A 17,018-nucleotide genomic window follows, 5' to 3' on the forward strand; every position below is an offset into this window, starting at 1 on the left:
TTTTCAAAAACGCTACAATGTCTTAAGTCAAACCTACATTTGAATCCATGTACTTAGTATTGTTACAGTTATCATTTGAAACTTCTAACTTCTTGAACTATTTTTCTAACAAGTCCAGTTTCTAGCTGGTCATGATTGAAACATTGATTGAATCTTCTTCAGTAGCTACATTGTACTTGTTAAGTTTCCTTTCCACCTTTTCTTGTCTTACTATATACAGTAAAACATAATCACTAATACATGTATATAGCAGCCTGTAACTTTCAGTCAGCAAGGTGAAGAAGGAATGGAATGCAACACAATCACACTCAATTTCTACTTCTATCAACACTGCAAAATTGGCTGGCGTTTCCCCTAATATTACTTAAATGTACGTTACAGAATTCTTTCAATTGTGAATTAGAAATACTGCAAAAAATTCCTACCATGTGAAGGTAAACACATTCTTTATGCATTTGCTTTGCAAATGTTACCAGTGTATAGTTTAATAACTATCCTAATTTAATGTGTGGCATTACATTGACAAGACATTATTAATTATATAATGAAAACGTATTGTTTTTGCTCTGTTTCTTCTTCTTCTTCTCCAAACCAGTAAGGTCAATAACCTGAACCAGACGTCTGTCACCAGGGTAAATCGTGTTGCAGTTTTATATTAGGAGGGATTTAGACTCCTGTCATCATATATATACTGGGTATGTGTTTGAGTAAGACCATAATTATGAGAAGGTAAACATAATGCATCTGCTTTGCAAATGTTACCTTAAAAAGTTTGTAGTCTAGTTTTTTCCTCTTTCAAAAGAGCCCTAATATCAGTCTAAATGACAGTTTCTCTCTCTAAGGGGGCTATTTCTACGTCTACGTCTACATTATTTGTACCGATAGAGTCATCTAGCCTATCATCACTAGCAGCAGCCAGTGCAGTCACCTTGTCCGTATACTGTGCCAACAGATCATCTATCGGGACTGTGTCCGTGCTCGACGTTGGGGAGGGGGGTTGGGCGTCATGTTGCAATTTTATAGCAGGAGGGGATTTCGACTCACCATATACATAAATGAATTTGAGTAAGACCATAATTATGTGAACTAAACATTATGCATCTGCTTTGCAAATGTTACCTTTCTAGTTTTGTTTTTCTTCTTTCAAAAGAGCCCTAATATCAGTCTAAATGACAGTTTCTCTCTCTACTGGGGCTATTTCTACGTCTACGTCTACATTACTTGTACCGATAGAGTCATCTAGCCTATCATCACTAGCAGCGGCCAGTGCAGTCACCTTGTCCGTATACTGTGCCAGCAGGTCGTCTATCGGGACTGTGTCCGTGCTCGACGTTGGGGAGGGGGGCTGGGCGTCGTCGCTCGTTGCGTCGTGGCGAAGCCGGCGTAGTGTTGGCCGCTGGCGTAGCGGAGGGCTGGATGCGTCAGATTTCAGCGGCCCGAGGGTGGGGAGACGAGACCCGCGGGATGTCGGCAGCCACTGGACGGACCCGGGCTTGATGCGATGCTTGTCTTCCTCACGCACTAGTGTGTTCTGGGAAGGTAAGACAACACAATGAAATAAATATACTAGTAGGTGTAACTACACTGTGTATTCCCTATACACACCCAAGGAAACAGACATTTCAATCCGAAAAGTGCCAAAATGTGGTGTATCGTTTTAAGGGTGCTTATATAGTACAAGCCTTAAAAACCAGGTAGTTTTACTTCAAGTTGTTAAAGCAAACCTTAGATGCTTCTTCTTCAAGCTGCCTCTTCTTCAGCCTCCTCTTGTCCTGAAAAGATAAAGGCAACATGTGAATTTAAAAAAATGGAATAATATTGGATTAATCTAGACTAAAAGCAGATGGGATAAAAAATAATTGGACTAGAAAAAGAATTAACACAAAAGAGAATAGACAAGTGAATTTAGTACAAATACAGTGACAGGGAACAGGCAACTATCTCGGTCTTGAATTATGTTTATTTTTCAATCCTTAAGAAGGTTAGCTGGAAAAGGAAGAACCTTGACTGAACTTGAAAAAACAAAGAATACCAACAAATATGCAGCAAGTGAAGGCATGTCATTCCTGCTATTAAATAAACGATTAACAACAAATCCCACTCCCACTACAAAAAGAAGACATAAAAAGAAGACCTTGAAGACCAAGTCTAGGTTTGTCTTTCTGTGGAAATGAACAAAAGAGAAGAAGATATAGAATGCTTAACACATTCAGGTTGGGGGAAAAAACAGAATTGTCTAGATGAAGAAAAACAAAAAACAAAAAAAACTTTAACTATAAATCTTATCTACTTTTAAAAGTATAACATTTAAAAACTTTTTCTTATACAATGTAATTTAGCACTAAATAAAAACATGATACATGTAGCAAGAGCATGGAGACTGTATGACATGAAAGTATGGTAAATTTGTGACTACATATAATAAAGAATTACGCATTGTAAGGTCCCCATATACATGTAAATATACATGTAGCTGTTCCTTACCACCACATGCACCAGACAGCCACACGGTACCCAGAACATCAGGGACAGAATCAGCACAGTCCCCACAATGTTGGCTGCCATGGTCTCCGCTAGGGTGGGGAGGATACATAAATATAATTACTAGTTTATCATAGTAAAATGTTGGAACATTGTTCCAACACAAGGATTACAATCAAATTCTCAATGACCACTGTCGCCTTCATCAGGATAATTAATGACCAATCACTTCACAACGTGATCTCGTGAGAGTTACGGTTACAGACACGTGACCTTATTCACACAAGACTTTATGGATACGTGACGTAAGCATTTGATCAAAAGTGCCAGGGAGTTATATCGTCCACATTTCTTAAAGCTGAAACATATTATGCCACCCTTTATAGGAGTACAAGGAGGAGTACTATCTCCATCTATCCTTACCAATTTTGTCAGGTGAAATCCACTGGATAATGTCCCAGAAGCGTTTCACCACATCCTGGGCCTTTTTCTCACACGTGCCCTGGAAGGAAAACAAAAAGTCATGAAATTACATGGAATTGAATGTCTTTATTTTGGATACACTGACCACATAGCACAATAAAAGTTGCAATAATATTTTCAAGGTAGGAATTACTGGCAGTCTGATTTCAGAAGACATTGTATTACTTTGTTGTTCTCCTGCTATAAAATTGGTGTTACCATGTTGGTGCTACACTAGTTACCATGGTGACAGACATCTGGTCTTGGTCATTGACCTTAATTGTTTGGATAAGAACAAGAGGAAGAAGAAGAAACAGAGCAAAAACAATATGTTTCCTTCTGCAAAGGTGGACATAAAAACGAGCAGGAGGAGTATAAGACTTACATCGTCAGTGCAGACACCTTGTATGCAGGGTTTGCCGGCTTGTTGCCACCTCAGGTCAGACTGGGGAGTTTCTCGGTAAGGTTTACACATGCCGTGGGGGTGGGACATGTTCATACAGCACACGTTACATGACTCGCTCACTGCAATGAGCAAAGTAGATGTGTAAGGTTTCTATATTTTTTTGGTTTGCGTTAAGCCGTAGACCACATTTAGGCATAACACACGTCCAGTTTGGTTAAGTACAAACTGCATAAAATTAAACTACCCAGTAAGTAAGGTTTGATCCACTCACACCAGGATGGACTCTTCTTGATAATTGTGGTGGTGTCTTAATGTTTTCGTTGGATTTTTGGTCAACGTTGCATTAGACTTTTGCCTGTTGCAGAGGATATCTTTTCTGACATAACATTTGAAAACTACAGACGGGATGTTAACCTTATATACGTGACTACGACCTTACACATGTATATGAGACGTTCTGCCAAAGTGCTACCCGGTATGCACAATACAGTAATACCTTACGAGTTTTGCACAGGCCTATGTGCAGTACGATCTGCCAATGTGCTTGTACTCACCATTTTGACACAGGCAGGATTGGAGCCCACGACTCTCACAGAAAGGCAGGCAGGTTCCATTCCTACACTGGCCACTGCAAAAACAACAAGGGGGAGGGTAAAGATATGAGAAAGACTAATCTCCAAACAGATCTTTCAGTGGCTGGAAAGACATTACCTGGATGCCAGACGCTGGCGTTTCATAACTTAAGTGATAGATTTTTTTTTTAGAAACCCTTATGTCTAGATTTAGGTTCAGAGATGTGAGATTGAAAGAAATCAAGGAAAATTTTGGATGGTATCCTGTGGATAACTTACTCCGCAATGCAGGTGCCGTTGTTTCGGGGTTCAGATTCTGGACAGTCAGGACTGGTCCCAGTGTGTTGTGTTAAGGACATTAAACCACCAGAAACTTGAAATAAGGGAAGCTAAATTTTCTCAACTTTTGGCATGTTTTGCAGTGAAATTCAACAGCGCTACTTAGTTTAAGCCTTTGCGTATTTATGTATAGATAATCCTGTAGATGTAATGAGTTGAGAACTTTGATTATAATGTCCCATCCTTATCTTTAAAAATTTGTAGCTTATTGTGATTGTTTCCAGGGTTAGCCCTTTAAAATAGTATTGTATCTGGTTGGGCAACCCTGCCTGTCTTTTGTACAGCTGAACCAATAAAATAAAATAAATAAATTATGAAATGTGTGTTTTCTAGGATGGGTATGACATGAATAAAACACAACACGATATGAAGGATATGTGCAGTAGGTGGCTTGTTTGCAGGTTGCCTCGTCTTTTTCTGTGCTGTTATCTTGTGTTGATTAATCATTATTTGTGTGGCAGTTGTTACTTTATATTGTTGTACTGTATCATGTAATGGACCACTGGAAGAATAGCTGTTAAGCTACATGTGAATCCAGATAAAGTCAAGTTAAAGGATATGTGCAGTAGGCGGCTTGTTTGCAGGTTGCGTCGTCCTCGGGAGGCGCGGCCTGCCGACAGATGTAGGAGCTCGGGGAGAAGGTGCAGTTCAGACAGCAGGGGGAGTTGTTGTCACTGTGAACAAACAAAAACAACAAATCTAAGACGATTCAGAAGTATTTGAGTTGTTGTCTGTATCTGTCTTCGGCATAACACACCAACTTCACAGGCACGCGGCGCGGCAGCAGCTAGCTATATCACACCGAACGACTTGTTACACTCAATCTCTGCACATTTAATTGCAGGAGTTTAAAACTTTCTAGTGATGATGCCCCAACTGTGTTTGGTGGCAACGAGTTCCACTCTACGATAGTTCCAGGAAAAGATTTTTGAACACCTCAATCCTTTCTTGGTTGATAACTCTGGTACTTGAAGGCACGACAGTCACTGTTTCTTGTGTTTGTTTTTTTTGAGCTGGTATTAGGTACTTCGTAGTTGATACGTCTACCAGTTATTTATTTTGTACATCATGCATACATGTAGTCTGGAGATTTTTCGTCTGTCTTCTAGTGAGACCCACTGTCGGTGGGTGACCACTATACAAAGGTGACGGCTACTACAGGTTTGAGTGTACTTACCTACAGACGGCGTTTCCCCTGAACTTACACTCCCGGGTACAGCAGGGGTCCGTGTTCTTGTTCCCGAGGTGACCAGCATCACAATCCTCCCCTTCCTCCACACGATAGTTCCCACAGAGGGACTTCTGCGGCTCTGAAAAATGTCAGGAATACTTTGTGAACTCTTTTTACACATCCAAGTCTTTTATTCAGCCGATGTTTGGGACCACATTGTAGATACAGTTCCCTGTAACCATGTATATGTGTAGATATGTAAATATTGTACGTTTGGGACCGCATTGAAGATACAGTTCCCTGTAACCAGATGTGTAGATATTATGTAAATATTGCACATTTGGGAATGCATCTATAGCAGCGACACCTGTGCTGAAGTGCTATGTGAACCAGTTAGAACTGCCCTGAGGAAGGTGACAGACGGTCACTGAAACATCGGCTGAATAAAAGACTTGGTTGTGTAAAAAGAGTCTCTTTACTCAGAAATGTTTGTTTGTTTATTATTATTATTGCTTGTTTATTTTTATCAAAAGAGAACAGGTCTCTCCCCACCATGACATACATAATGCAAGTCAAAAAAATACAACTGACCATGTGATATATCAAGTAAACATTTTTTTCTTTAAGCCCATATACATGTAGCACGAAAGTAGCCAGATGAATCTGAAAATTCAAACTAAAAGCTAAGGCCACACCAATTTAGTTTCTTGGTTAACGGATTTTTCTGGAAAAATAATGGAGCGGGCGGGCGAAAAAAATAAAAAATAAAAACAGGCCTAGGCATCCTATTATGGCCCAAAATGGTACGCTAGGAGCCATGAAGTCAACACACCAGGCTGGTTCAAAATTTAAACAATGTATTTTGAACTTTTAATGATACCATTGCATTGAAAGATGGAATAACTGTAACAACTAGGAAGAAAAGGACTGTTTTCAACTGTTCAGGGCAAAATATGAGTATTTTGCAGCAGTTGATTCTGAATTTTTATTTTTATTTGCAAATCAGAAAAAAATGAAGCAGGCGAATCCGTTAACCAAGAAATAAAATTGGTGTGGCCTTAGGACATTTTTGGCAGCAATATGGCCAGTGATTTTTAGTACAAATTTTGTGCCAAACAGCTACCGTTAGTAATCTGAGCATCAAACTCTACTGAAATGACAGACTTACCTACAAAACACAGGGAGTGTTTGGCTGAGAGAACCTTATATATGGCCCGCTTACTGCAGTTGGAGAACAGCTGTAGAAAGGGAGGGGGCACAGTCATCAAGTTTCATTGTTACAAAAATAAGTTTTAATTTTTTATTGCAAATTCATGCCAGAGGGCTAATTGCAGTACAGCAGATACATTTGGTATATTAAGAACAAGATATTAATATACAGAACTACTGTTAACTCCTAAAAACTACTGGGTTTGACTTGTTTTTTTTGAAGACAGAGGAAGACAAAAAATCCCACTTAACAAACCTAAGTTCTAAGTTCACCTTATTATTTCTCTCCTCGCCGCTGACAGCCACTTGGTACATGATGTACTTCCCACCCTGTTCTGGGTTCGGCGAGCACTCAAGATTGTCCGTGTCGTGCTCGCTACCAAAGTTGTGTCCGAGTTCGTGTGCGGTGACGAGATCTGCTTCCCGCGTCAGGATGCGCCGTTTCCAGTTGAGTGTACTGGTCAGGCCAGTGTTCAGGTACAGCGTGACCTCCTGCTTTCTGTACACTGCAGGGAGATAGGCTGGTGGAATTTTTTCCATTCAAAAATAAAATCGTTAAAATAATCATATGGTACATGCAATACTAGTAGTTGATGAAGGTTAGGTAGAAAATTACACAAAATGGTGTGTCCAGCAAAATTGTGTGTCTGTAAACTGCAGGGAGATAGGCTGGTGGAATTTTTTCCATTAAAAAAAAACGTTAATTTAAAAATAAAAATAATTACATGGTACATGCCATATAGTTGATGAAGGTTAGGTAGAAAGTTAGTAAACACAAAGTTCAGGTTCAAAGTTCAGCAATTCAGAATCAGGTTATGTCTGTTTTTGAAAGCTTTCCTTTGAACTACAGGGACATGTATTAGGCTCGTGGATTATTTTCCATTTAAGAAATCGTTAAAATAATTATAATAATGAACAAATATAATAATGGTACATGTTGACGTCAATGAAGGTTAGACAAACGGGTAGAAAATTACACAATTTTTTTTCTGAATAAGACTAAAATTCAACATGAAATCAAGTTTGTTTAAAGACAGTGTACCAAAGAAGGTAAACAAATAAACAAACAAGTTGACAGTGGAGACATATAACACCTTGTGACAAATCAAAGATTAGGCTTGCAGTACTAGTCTAGCTGTCAAGTTATTACATAGAATATGATTAAAACAAACCAAGCAAAATGCACACAAAAAAAACACACACACACACACACACACAGTGTATCAAACAAGACCAAACCAACATTGACAGTCTGTTGTAAGAATACACAGAAAGCTGGCAGATCTTTTTAATAGCCCCCATTGAGGTGCAAACTGCACACATTCAATGCAAAATCTTTCTAAAACTACTTCGAACTGCACACGAGGCAAGCAGAATGGAGGAACAGCAGGCGGTCTGGACACAGTGACTCCACCAGATCAGAGAAGGGCCGCAATCTGCATGATTGGCCTGAGAAAGCACCACGTTAGTCATGAAAAAGTTCTGTGAAAGATCATTCAGTGGATTCTTTGCACCAGAGATTTATTATTCACATTTCAAAATGTAAACATTCTGTTCAAGTTTTCTAGCTGTATGTCCTTTTGGGAAGATATTTGGGAGAAGATGTACAGTTAATGCAACACTTTGTGCTGGATTCTCAAGAAAGTTGGACATACTGTTGATTTGGTTGTAACAATATATTACTAAGCACCAGCATGTTCAACTTTGTTGAAGACACTATATACTAACAGGTACATTGGAGTGAACATAGCAACACATTTCTCAACTCATTCCTTGACAAAGACTGGAGTTGTACAGTCGAAAATTTGGGTCCAATTTCTTGTGTTGGAAATTGCAGTTCAAACTTTTTTTCATAATGACTTCCACCAACAGAGATGAACTTCCAAGATATGCCTTCATCTTCTTATTTGTGATAAACTAGCATCTCAAGTGCAAGAATCCTGCTAGAGAGGTCCTTAAAGATCCAGGAAAGGAGACTCAGAAGGCATCTTCACCCGACAGCTGGCAGACTCAGGGTCTTACCATGTGCATTCCTGGCCTCCTGGCAGATTTGATATTCCTTCATGTCTTCGTCATTACACCGCAACTCTAGAACAAAAACATGCCGGGTTTTGTCAGCCGGACAAGCGTGCACGGTACGTGGGGTTAGTGGCAGGAGCTTTTGGTGAGTACGTTCTGCCGATGTGCAGATTCCAGTGTAACAGTAGGGGGTTTATAGGCGCTACCAACAGATCTGGCAAACCTTTTAGCGGAGAGGTTAGAGTGTCTGACTGGGGCCCGGGAGGTTGTGGGTTCGAACACCGCCCGGGACCAGTGGTTTTTTACGGGCTCCTCCTGTTTCTTACAGTGGTTCCCATGCCGGGAATCGAACCCGGGCCTTGTGGGTGAACTTACACCAGAAGCAGATTCCTGCATGAGTTGTTCTTGTCTCCATTTCTAGCTGACATTGTCCATGTCCTATTGTTGATGATATCATTGTCCATGTGCACAAAGCAGTCAAAATTATAAAGTTTTCATCTGTGAAATGAACTCTAGTCCGAGACCTTCGACCTTTAACCCTGAGCAGTGTAGCTAACCTGTAACCTGTGACCCGGATCCTGAACCTTGAACCCTGACCTTTGTACAGCCTGAACCTTGACCTACCCTCGGTGCAGATGCCCCCGATGCCTTGTTTACGGTCAGTTCCGACCCAGCCCAGTCCTAGAACTCCATTGTCGAAGTCTTGGTAGGTGAAGAGATGCGCCAGACAGAACTTACTGTAGTCATGGAGACTGAAGTTCTACAGAACACAAGAACATATAGAACGTACTGTAGTCATGGAGATGGAAGTTCTACAGAACATAAGAACATACAGAATTTACTGCAGTCATGGAGACTGAAGTTCTACAGAACACAAGAACAATACAGAACGTACTGTAGTCATGGAGATGGAAGTTCTACAGAACACAAAAGCATACAGAATTTACTGTAGTCATGGAGATGGAAGTTCTACAAGCAGAACAAAAAACAATACAGAATTTACTGTAGTCATGGAGGCTGAAGTTCTAGCAGTGGCACACAAGTTATCAACCAAGAATTGTTCAAAAACTATAGAGTAGACATAGAGCTAGAGTAGAACTCGTTGCCACCAAGCACAGTTGGGGCATCATCACTAGAAAGGTTTAAACAACTCCTGCAGTTAAATGTGTAAAGATTGAGTGTAACAGGTCATTCAGTGTATTATATATAGCTGGCTGCTGCCGTACCATATGCCTGCAAATAAAGCTGGTATGTTACACTGAAGGGCAGTTGTACTGGCTATGCCGATACAGATACAAAATTAATACTTATACTTACAGCGAGTAGGTCCCTGACTTGCCAGTCCACCCCAGTCAGTCCCTTCATGTCCATGTTGTAATGTTCCTCCCCGCCTTCTGGAGTTGGCTCCTCGTGGACTTTGATCTGACAAAAGGCAGAAGATGGGAAAAAAGAAACTTAGAGAATGCAGTACCTTGAACAGAGATAGGGGGCGTCACTACTGATTTCGCCAAAGCCTTTGATAAGGTTCCCCATAACCGTCTTCTCTTAAAACTACATAATTACGGTATCCGAGGCAAACTCCTCCATTGGATTTCTAACTTCCTAAAAAAACGTAAACAAAGGGTAGTAGTTGGGGGGGAACATTCAGATTGGGCAGAAGTAGTTTCTGGAGTACCCCAAGGCACCGTACTAGGGCCTTTATTGTTCCTAGTATACATAAATGATCTGGCTGATAACCTTAACTCTAACATCAGGCTTTTCGCCGACGACTGTGTCATTTACAGAGAAATAAATAACGACAATGACCATATCCTACTACAAGATGACATAAACATGTTAGACGCATGGCAGAGCAATTGGCAAATGGAACTACACCCTGATAAGTGCTACGTCATGCGCTACACCCATAAACGCAAAACTAAAGTATTTGACTACAAACTAGGGAGCCATACACTAGCTGAGGCTAATAATCACAAGTACCTAGGGGTTATCCTAAACAACAAACTTTCTTGGACTGAACATATCCATCATATTACTTCCAAAGCAAATAAATCATTAGGTTTTATTAAACGCAATCTCTATAGCTGTCCTAAATCAGTTAAGATGAATGCATACACTAGCTTAGTCAGACCCCATCTTGAATACGCTAGCGCTGCATGGGATCCGTACTACAAGGAACATATTCACAAGTTAGAATCGGTCCAGAAAAGAGCGGCCAGATTTGTTTCTAATACCTATGATACTTATGCCAGCACTACCAAATTGGTCACAGATTTAGGGTGGGACACATTAAAGGACAGACGCACAGCAAGCAGACTCACATTACTTCAGAAAGCAAGACACTCAAAAACAGCCCTTCCGGTCAAAACCTTGTTGACGCCTATCCCGCGCCAATCACGACACTTCAACTCCAATTCATACAAACCCCTAACGTTTCACAAAGACTGCTACAAATATTCATATTTTCCACAAACTGTCAGAGATTGGAACATTTTGCCCCAAGAGATAACTGATACTGCGGAACCCACGAAGTTCAACGCTGCAGTACTACAACACCTGAGGAAGCAGCAATAACGCATCGCACAGCTCCCCTGCACGTTTTACCCCAATCTAGGGGTGTTGTGCAGTACCCGAACAAGAACAAGAACAAGAACTACCTGAAGCCTGTATATGAAGCAGGTTGGCAGAATGTACTGCACCAGGTCCTGCACAATACCTTGAAAACATTTCAGTTGAAAATTCTTTCGTGAGTCACAGTGAATGTGCTTAGAAAGTAGACAGAACCCTGTAACACAATATAGTGTCTAAACTGTTTACCATGTCATTTTAGGCTATGGCCATCCAATGCAATTTCAGGGCAGCAAAACTGGAAATATTCTGATGACACCCAACAATCTTTGTGACATTGACACATACTACTTCACATTGGCACATTTTGAATCAACATTTCATACTTTAGGCACTTCCCAGGGTCCTTCCAGTAACCATTTTCTGTCAAAAATTTGGAATTTTTGTTTCATGCAGGTCAATACACATTGGGATAGAGTGGTTTCATTAGTATGTAGATAAATGACTTCTAGAATATTGGCTTTAAAGAATCGGGTTTCCAAGCCCTAAAAACTGCACTGGATGCCTTTGACAGACTAGTAATCTGTATCTGTATCTGTATAGCCGGTATAACCGCCTTTCGGCGTAACACACCAGCTTCGCAGGCACGCGGTGCGGCGGCAGCTGGCTATATTACACCGATCGACTTGTTACACCTAACCCTTGAACTTCTAGCTCTAGACATTGTTTAAAGCTATCTATTGACAATGCCCCTACTGTACTTGGTGACAGTGAGTTCCACTCTGCGATAGTTCTAGGAAAGAACGAATTCTTGAACACCTCAATCCTTGGTTGATAACTCTGGTACTTGAAGGCATGGCTATTTCCTGTTCTCTTCTGGGCTGGTATTAGGTACTACTTAGTAGTTGGGACATCCACCAGTTTATTAGTCATTTTGTAATACTAACTCACCTCCTGAATCTCAAATCCGAATCCTCCCATGTCCTTCCCCCACTGTGTACAGCGGAATATTCTGTCCACTCCTTCAACCAAGTTGATCTGGAGGGAAAAAAATAACATCAGTATTGTTTGAATGCTTTGTCAGTATTGATGAATACTACATGGGGGCCCGCAAGCCCTTTTCCGTAGTGCGTAATCGGCCGTTTTAATTCTACGTAGAGCGTAGACGGACCACTCTAATATTTTTGCGTAGAGCGTATTCGGCGTTTTAATTCTACGTAATGCGTTGTAGCCACTTGGAATTTATCGTTAAGCGTAATCGAGAGGTTTCCAAATTCAGCGTAGAGCGTTGTCGGGACCCCCCCTTGCAGGCCCTCCTACATGGCTCCTGCAAAATATAGGTCATTCAAAGGAAGAGGAAGACACTACAACAGACAAAACTACACAAGAACAGAACATACAGCCTGCGCAATACCCTGATTTTTCACGTTTTTTGGTCAACATTGCATTAAAATTTTTCCTATTGCAGATGATATTTTTTTTGACATAACATTTGGAAACTACAGACGGGATGTTAACCTAATACATGTATATCTTATACAATGTACATGTATACACAAATACGACTATATATGAGAAGTTCTATGGAAGTGCTATGTACAGTACATTAGAGGTTTCGTGCAGGTGCAGTACTTTCTGCTGATGTGCTATAAAAGCCTACCAGATAGTTGATAGTCTGGCGCAGGCTTCTCTGGCCCATCTCTTGGAAGAACCTGTAGTCTGCGACCAGCAGCATGGGGCAGGTGTTTTTGGCAGGCCCCCTGACGTCACAGTCCATGTCAGGGGGAGGGGGGGTCGGACTCTCGAACTGGGGGGGCTGGCCACCCGTCTGTCTCCGCGGTCTGTCTGTTGGGTGTTTGAAAAAGATGATGATTGGTTGAAAGGGTTTAGAAAATTGATGCTGTCTTTCTGGTTTCAGTCCTTTTATTCTTTCATTTGTGACACCAAAACTCAAACCTTACAGCAAGGATGAGACTCCCTGAATTGCAAAGAGTTTGCGTACAAAATTACATATTACAACAGACAATACAGGAAATATATACAATGTACATCCCTCATATACATTATAATATATTATTATGTACCAAGCAAACTTTCTGACTTAATACAGATCCTGAAAAAACATCAGAGTCAGTAGGTAGGGATTCTCTTCAAAACCGGTATGTCTCTTGCCAGTGGTTGAGCTGCACTTAGCTGCAATACATATATATTTTTATGTTTATCTTTTCAATCAGTTTGTATAACTTAATGATCAAGTGAAGTAATTTGTTACAGTGCCAACATCTTTTTTATTTATTACCTTGTTTATAAATTGACTTGTCATTCTTTAGCTATTGTTAGGAAATCACCAATCCTTGAATCAACAAGCTGAATCAACACTAACCATTTGTACTTTGTCTGCGATGGGTCTTTGGAAGAGGCAGCTGGTCATCATCAAACTCTGCACAGAACCTACAGAAATATGAAGATATAATTCAGTTTAACGATGGACTTCAAAACAATTAACATGTCAGTTCTTCGTTAGTACTTTACCTAATTTCATTTTTCAAACACAGAAATTTGCAAAGCAAATGCATAATGTTTACCTTCACATATGGTCTGCTCTGTTAATTCTTACTCAAACATATTTCATATATATATGGTAACAGGAGTCTAAATCCCTCCTGCTATAAAATTGCAACATGATTCACCCAACACCAGTTACCATGGTGACAGACGTCTTGTTCAGGTCATTGACCTTATTTGTTTGGACAAGAAGAAGAGGAAGAAGAAACAGAGCAAAAACAATATGTTTTCCTTCTGCGAAGGTAAACATAATGATAGTTTGTGCTTAAATATAAACCTGCATTTCTCCTCTGGTCTCTCAGTCACTGACGAAAGCTAGTGGATACTAGCTGAAACGTCTGACGTTTTCAAAATCATATCCAGTTGCTTGAGTAACTGCTTTTTGGCGTATCGTATTACCTGGATGTCTAATCTTCATCGACGTAAACATAATGACTTAAACCCACCCAACTCCAGGCGATGGTTTGTCCCCGGCGGCAGTGAAGTTGAACTTGACATCTCGGGCGCGGTACGAGATCATCGTCACATTCTCACCGGAGGGGAGGTGTCTCCAGGAAGGCTGCAAGGGAGAAAATGCAGGGCTCAAAATTTATTTTTGGGAATAGGTGCACTGGGTACTATACAGTAGATACATACACATTTGTGAGAGTGAGCTGTACTTGTGTTTTGTGCTCCAAAATATGATATACATGTAGTATTACTGTACAATAATCAGGTCCAGGTTCAGGTCCGGACCTCTACCTGATACTCTGAACCTGATCGGGACCTGAATTTTCTATACAGGTACCCACACCTATACACCATCGGTATATCTGACCTCTATGAAGTAGATGTCCTCGCCGACTGTGACCCTGGCAGACAGGACTCCATCATCTTCCAGGTGAGCTTCTACTGTCGACCCAGGCTCACCTGCAGGGGGCAGCACAACAACACTGAATAATACATACACACACACACAGACACATACACATAAACTGTCGCCCCAGGCTCACCTGCAGGGGGCAGGCATAAGAACAACATGGTCAGAAGAAAGGATTGTAGTTCTACTGTATCACCAAAGTAAGGTGCTAGGGGGCCTATAATCCAAACATTACTTTAACTTATGAAGAAGAGAACCTAACATGCACAGACACAAACATACAGACACACATACTCCAGAAACTCATAATACCATGAAACATTATTCTCCTACTGCTGATGTTTTGTTGAAAGATAACACATTACAATGTATCTACAGCATAGGGGCCTAATCACAGGTACCAGACTGAATTTTAGGCCATTAGCCAGTCCCCTTAATTGATGGCTTAGAGCCTTTGGGGCAAATTGAGACTGAGGGCTGGCTAAACTAAAAGACTACCTGTACCAGTAATTATAAAGGACCAGCCAAACTAAACATTACAGCCCAAATCACAGCATAGGAGGCCCAAATGACAGCCTAGGAGGCCCCTATGTTTAACACATGCCAGCTAGAACACTGACCTAAGACTTGTCCTGTGTAGAAGCTGTGTTTGTTGATCTGTTCGTACTTGACATTCCCTCGGGAGTCCACTCCATAAGCCTTGAACTTGGGGCTGAGCAGTCCAGTCCTGGGCTCCAGGTACAGGTGGAAATGTCTGGGGAGAAATGGTCACACTGATGTTAAATCATAAGTTGAAACTTTACTTTCCATAAGGTTTTCCAAGTTTTTAATGCAATGACCTGGGGTACTACATATATGTAGAGCTGCAAAGCCTGCATGTGTTAATCAATTATTGACTCTGTGCGTGGCCACTGCCTTTTACCGTACTTTAGCAACTGAAGTCAGGTATCCATTTTACACCTGGATGTAGTGAGGAAAGTCGTGTTAAGTGCCTTTCCCAAGAACACATCGTACAACAGCCAGTGAGGAATGCAAGAGTTGAATCCATGATTTCTTGATCTACATGTTATGTATCTGTATCTGTATCTGTATCTGTATAGCCGGTATAACAGCCCTTTGGCATAACACACCAGCTTCTGTATCTGTATAGCCGGTATAACCACCCTTCGGCATAACACACCAGCTTCTGTATCTGTATAGCCGGTATAACCGCCCTTCGGCATAACACAGGAAGTCAATTAAAACTGTTGCAGTCCTACGTCAAAATCTCCTACTTACTGTCCGAGTGTGTTAAACTCCATCTGCCTGGGGTAGGGTGGGGGTTCCTCCCCTGCTGACCGCTTGTGTCTGGACAGGAAGTGATGTCTCAGGTCTGATGTCTTCAACGTGTCGTAGTGGTGCAAGACATGGACCAGACCACCTGTCAGAGGGAATACATGAATATGTGAATGATGAAAATCAGGATTGCCACAAATGTTCATACGAGTGATTGCAACGATTTTGGGACCACTAGTGGGGTCACTGTCTGTGGTAGAAGCAAAAAGCACAAGGTTGTTAGGTGATTGAACTACCAATGATTTGCATATGTGTACCAATAACTAAAAAAAAACAGTGATCAGGAGTGATTGCTATTAACATTATGTCATGGTAGGTAAAAAGCAGCTAACGGTTCAATGGTTGATTTGCCTTCCAATATTTTGCATATGTCTCCAAATAATTTGCATGTGTATATCTATAATAATGTAAACAAAAACAGCGATCACTCGTATTGTGAATATAGGGAGGATGCCTTAACCTTCATTGAAATGCAGCTGATATTTATCTTCCTTTCATTCAGATTATTGTATGTTTCAAATGTGTTGACACTAAAGAACTTTATAAATAAAATTGCTTGCCCAGACATGTAACACTGCAACTTACTTATATAATACATAGATTTTAGGGATCGTTGAGATTAAGATGAAAATTTCTTGAGCTGTCCGTTTAGTAAATCAGTGCATCATCCTGAAAATTACAGTCTGGTCACTAAGTCAGATACCACACCTATCAATTAGAAACCGCTTGCCCCCCTCCCCACCCACCAACTACCGGCGAATTTCTCCTTAATTTCTTTAGCTAAAGCAGCGTGGAAAACATTTTCCTTACCTCCAGATTGGAGTACACAGCTTGTGAGTTGTATTACTGCAAAAAACGGCAAAATAAAGGCGAAAATCATAGTGTTTTTACGACAGACAAAAATATACAATATTTTTCCTATGAACAAGTCAGTCACTGCTTCCGGGTAATGGTTTTGGCTGTCCCTGGTCTTGTATTTGCTGCCTGAAAAATATTCACATATAGAAAATAAAGTAACATTACCTACATTAA

General features: G+C 40.7%; 2 protein-coding genes across 2 annotated transcripts; both read right to left on the reverse strand.

Annotated features, from left to right (window-relative positions):
* Positions 1-1,093: 1,093 nt before the first annotated feature.
* Positions 1,094-13,673, reverse strand: LOC109473119 (disintegrin and metalloproteinase domain-containing protein 17-like). The gene is made up of 17 exons (XM_019773025.1): positions 13,611-13,673; positions 12,888-13,072; positions 12,179-12,265; positions 9,977-10,081; positions 9,284-9,419; positions 8,663-8,728; positions 6,914-7,161; positions 6,600-6,669; positions 5,438-5,570; positions 4,821-4,934; positions 4,201-4,260; positions 3,904-3,977; positions 3,329-3,468; positions 2,905-2,983; positions 2,485-2,573; positions 1,725-1,772; positions 1,094-1,531 (listed from the first exon to the last, which is right to left on the reverse strand). Exons 2-17 carry the CDS (start codon positions 13,002-13,004, stop codon positions 1,166-1,168), a joined length of 1,932 nt encoding a protein of 643 aa, XP_019628584.1. The 5' UTR covers positions 13,005-13,072; positions 13,611-13,673; the 3' UTR covers positions 1,094-1,165.
* LOC109472890 (ADAM 17-like protease) lies at positions 13,606-16,936 on the reverse strand. The gene is made up of 6 exons (XM_019772757.1): positions 16,797-16,936; positions 15,930-16,071; positions 15,272-15,405; positions 14,610-14,701; positions 14,239-14,351; positions 13,606-13,678 (listed from the first exon to the last, which is right to left on the reverse strand). The coding sequence occupies exons 1-6, from the start codon at positions 16,864-16,866 to the stop codon at positions 13,606-13,608; spliced, it is 624 nt and encodes a 207-aa protein (XP_019628316.1). The 5' UTR covers positions 16,867-16,936.
* Between the last annotated feature and the right edge of the window lie 82 nt (positions 16,937-17,018).

The sequence above is a fragment of the Branchiostoma belcheri genome, unplaced genomic scaffold (assembly GCF_001625305.1).
Source record: "Branchiostoma belcheri isolate BF01 breed outbred unplaced genomic scaffold, Haploidv18h27 scaffold29, whole genome shotgun sequence".
In the NCBI taxonomy this organism is placed as follows: domain Eukaryota; kingdom Metazoa; phylum Chordata; class Leptocardii; order Amphioxiformes; family Branchiostomatidae; genus Branchiostoma; species Branchiostoma belcheri.

Bases quoted from the DNA above. Each gene is read 5' to 3' on its own strand.
- LOC109472890 (XM_019772757.1), bottom strand. From the start codon at position 16,866: ATGATTTTCGCCTTTATTTTGCCGTTTTTTGCAGTAATACAACTCACA. The intron at 16,072-16,796 runs GTAAGGAAAATG...TCCCTCTGACAG, and splicing joins CTGTGTACTCCAATCTGGAG to GTGGTCTGGTCCATGTCTTG. The intron at 15,406-15,929 runs GTAAGTAGGAGA...ATTTCTCCCCAG, and splicing joins GAGTTTAACACACTCGGACA to ACATTTCCACCTGTACCTGG.
- LOC109473119 (XM_019773025.1), bottom strand. From the start codon at position 13,004: ATGGACTGTGACGTCAGGGGGCCTGCCAAAAACACCTGCCCCATGCTG. The intron at 10,082-12,178 runs GTGAGTTAGTAT...GCCTTTTGTCAG, and splicing joins TCGGATTTGAGATTCAGGAG to ATCAAAGTCCACGAGGAGCC. The intron at 4,261-4,820 runs ATATCCTTTAAC...AACACAACACAC, and splicing joins AAACAAGCCGCCTACTGCAC to TGGGACCAGTCCTGACTGTC.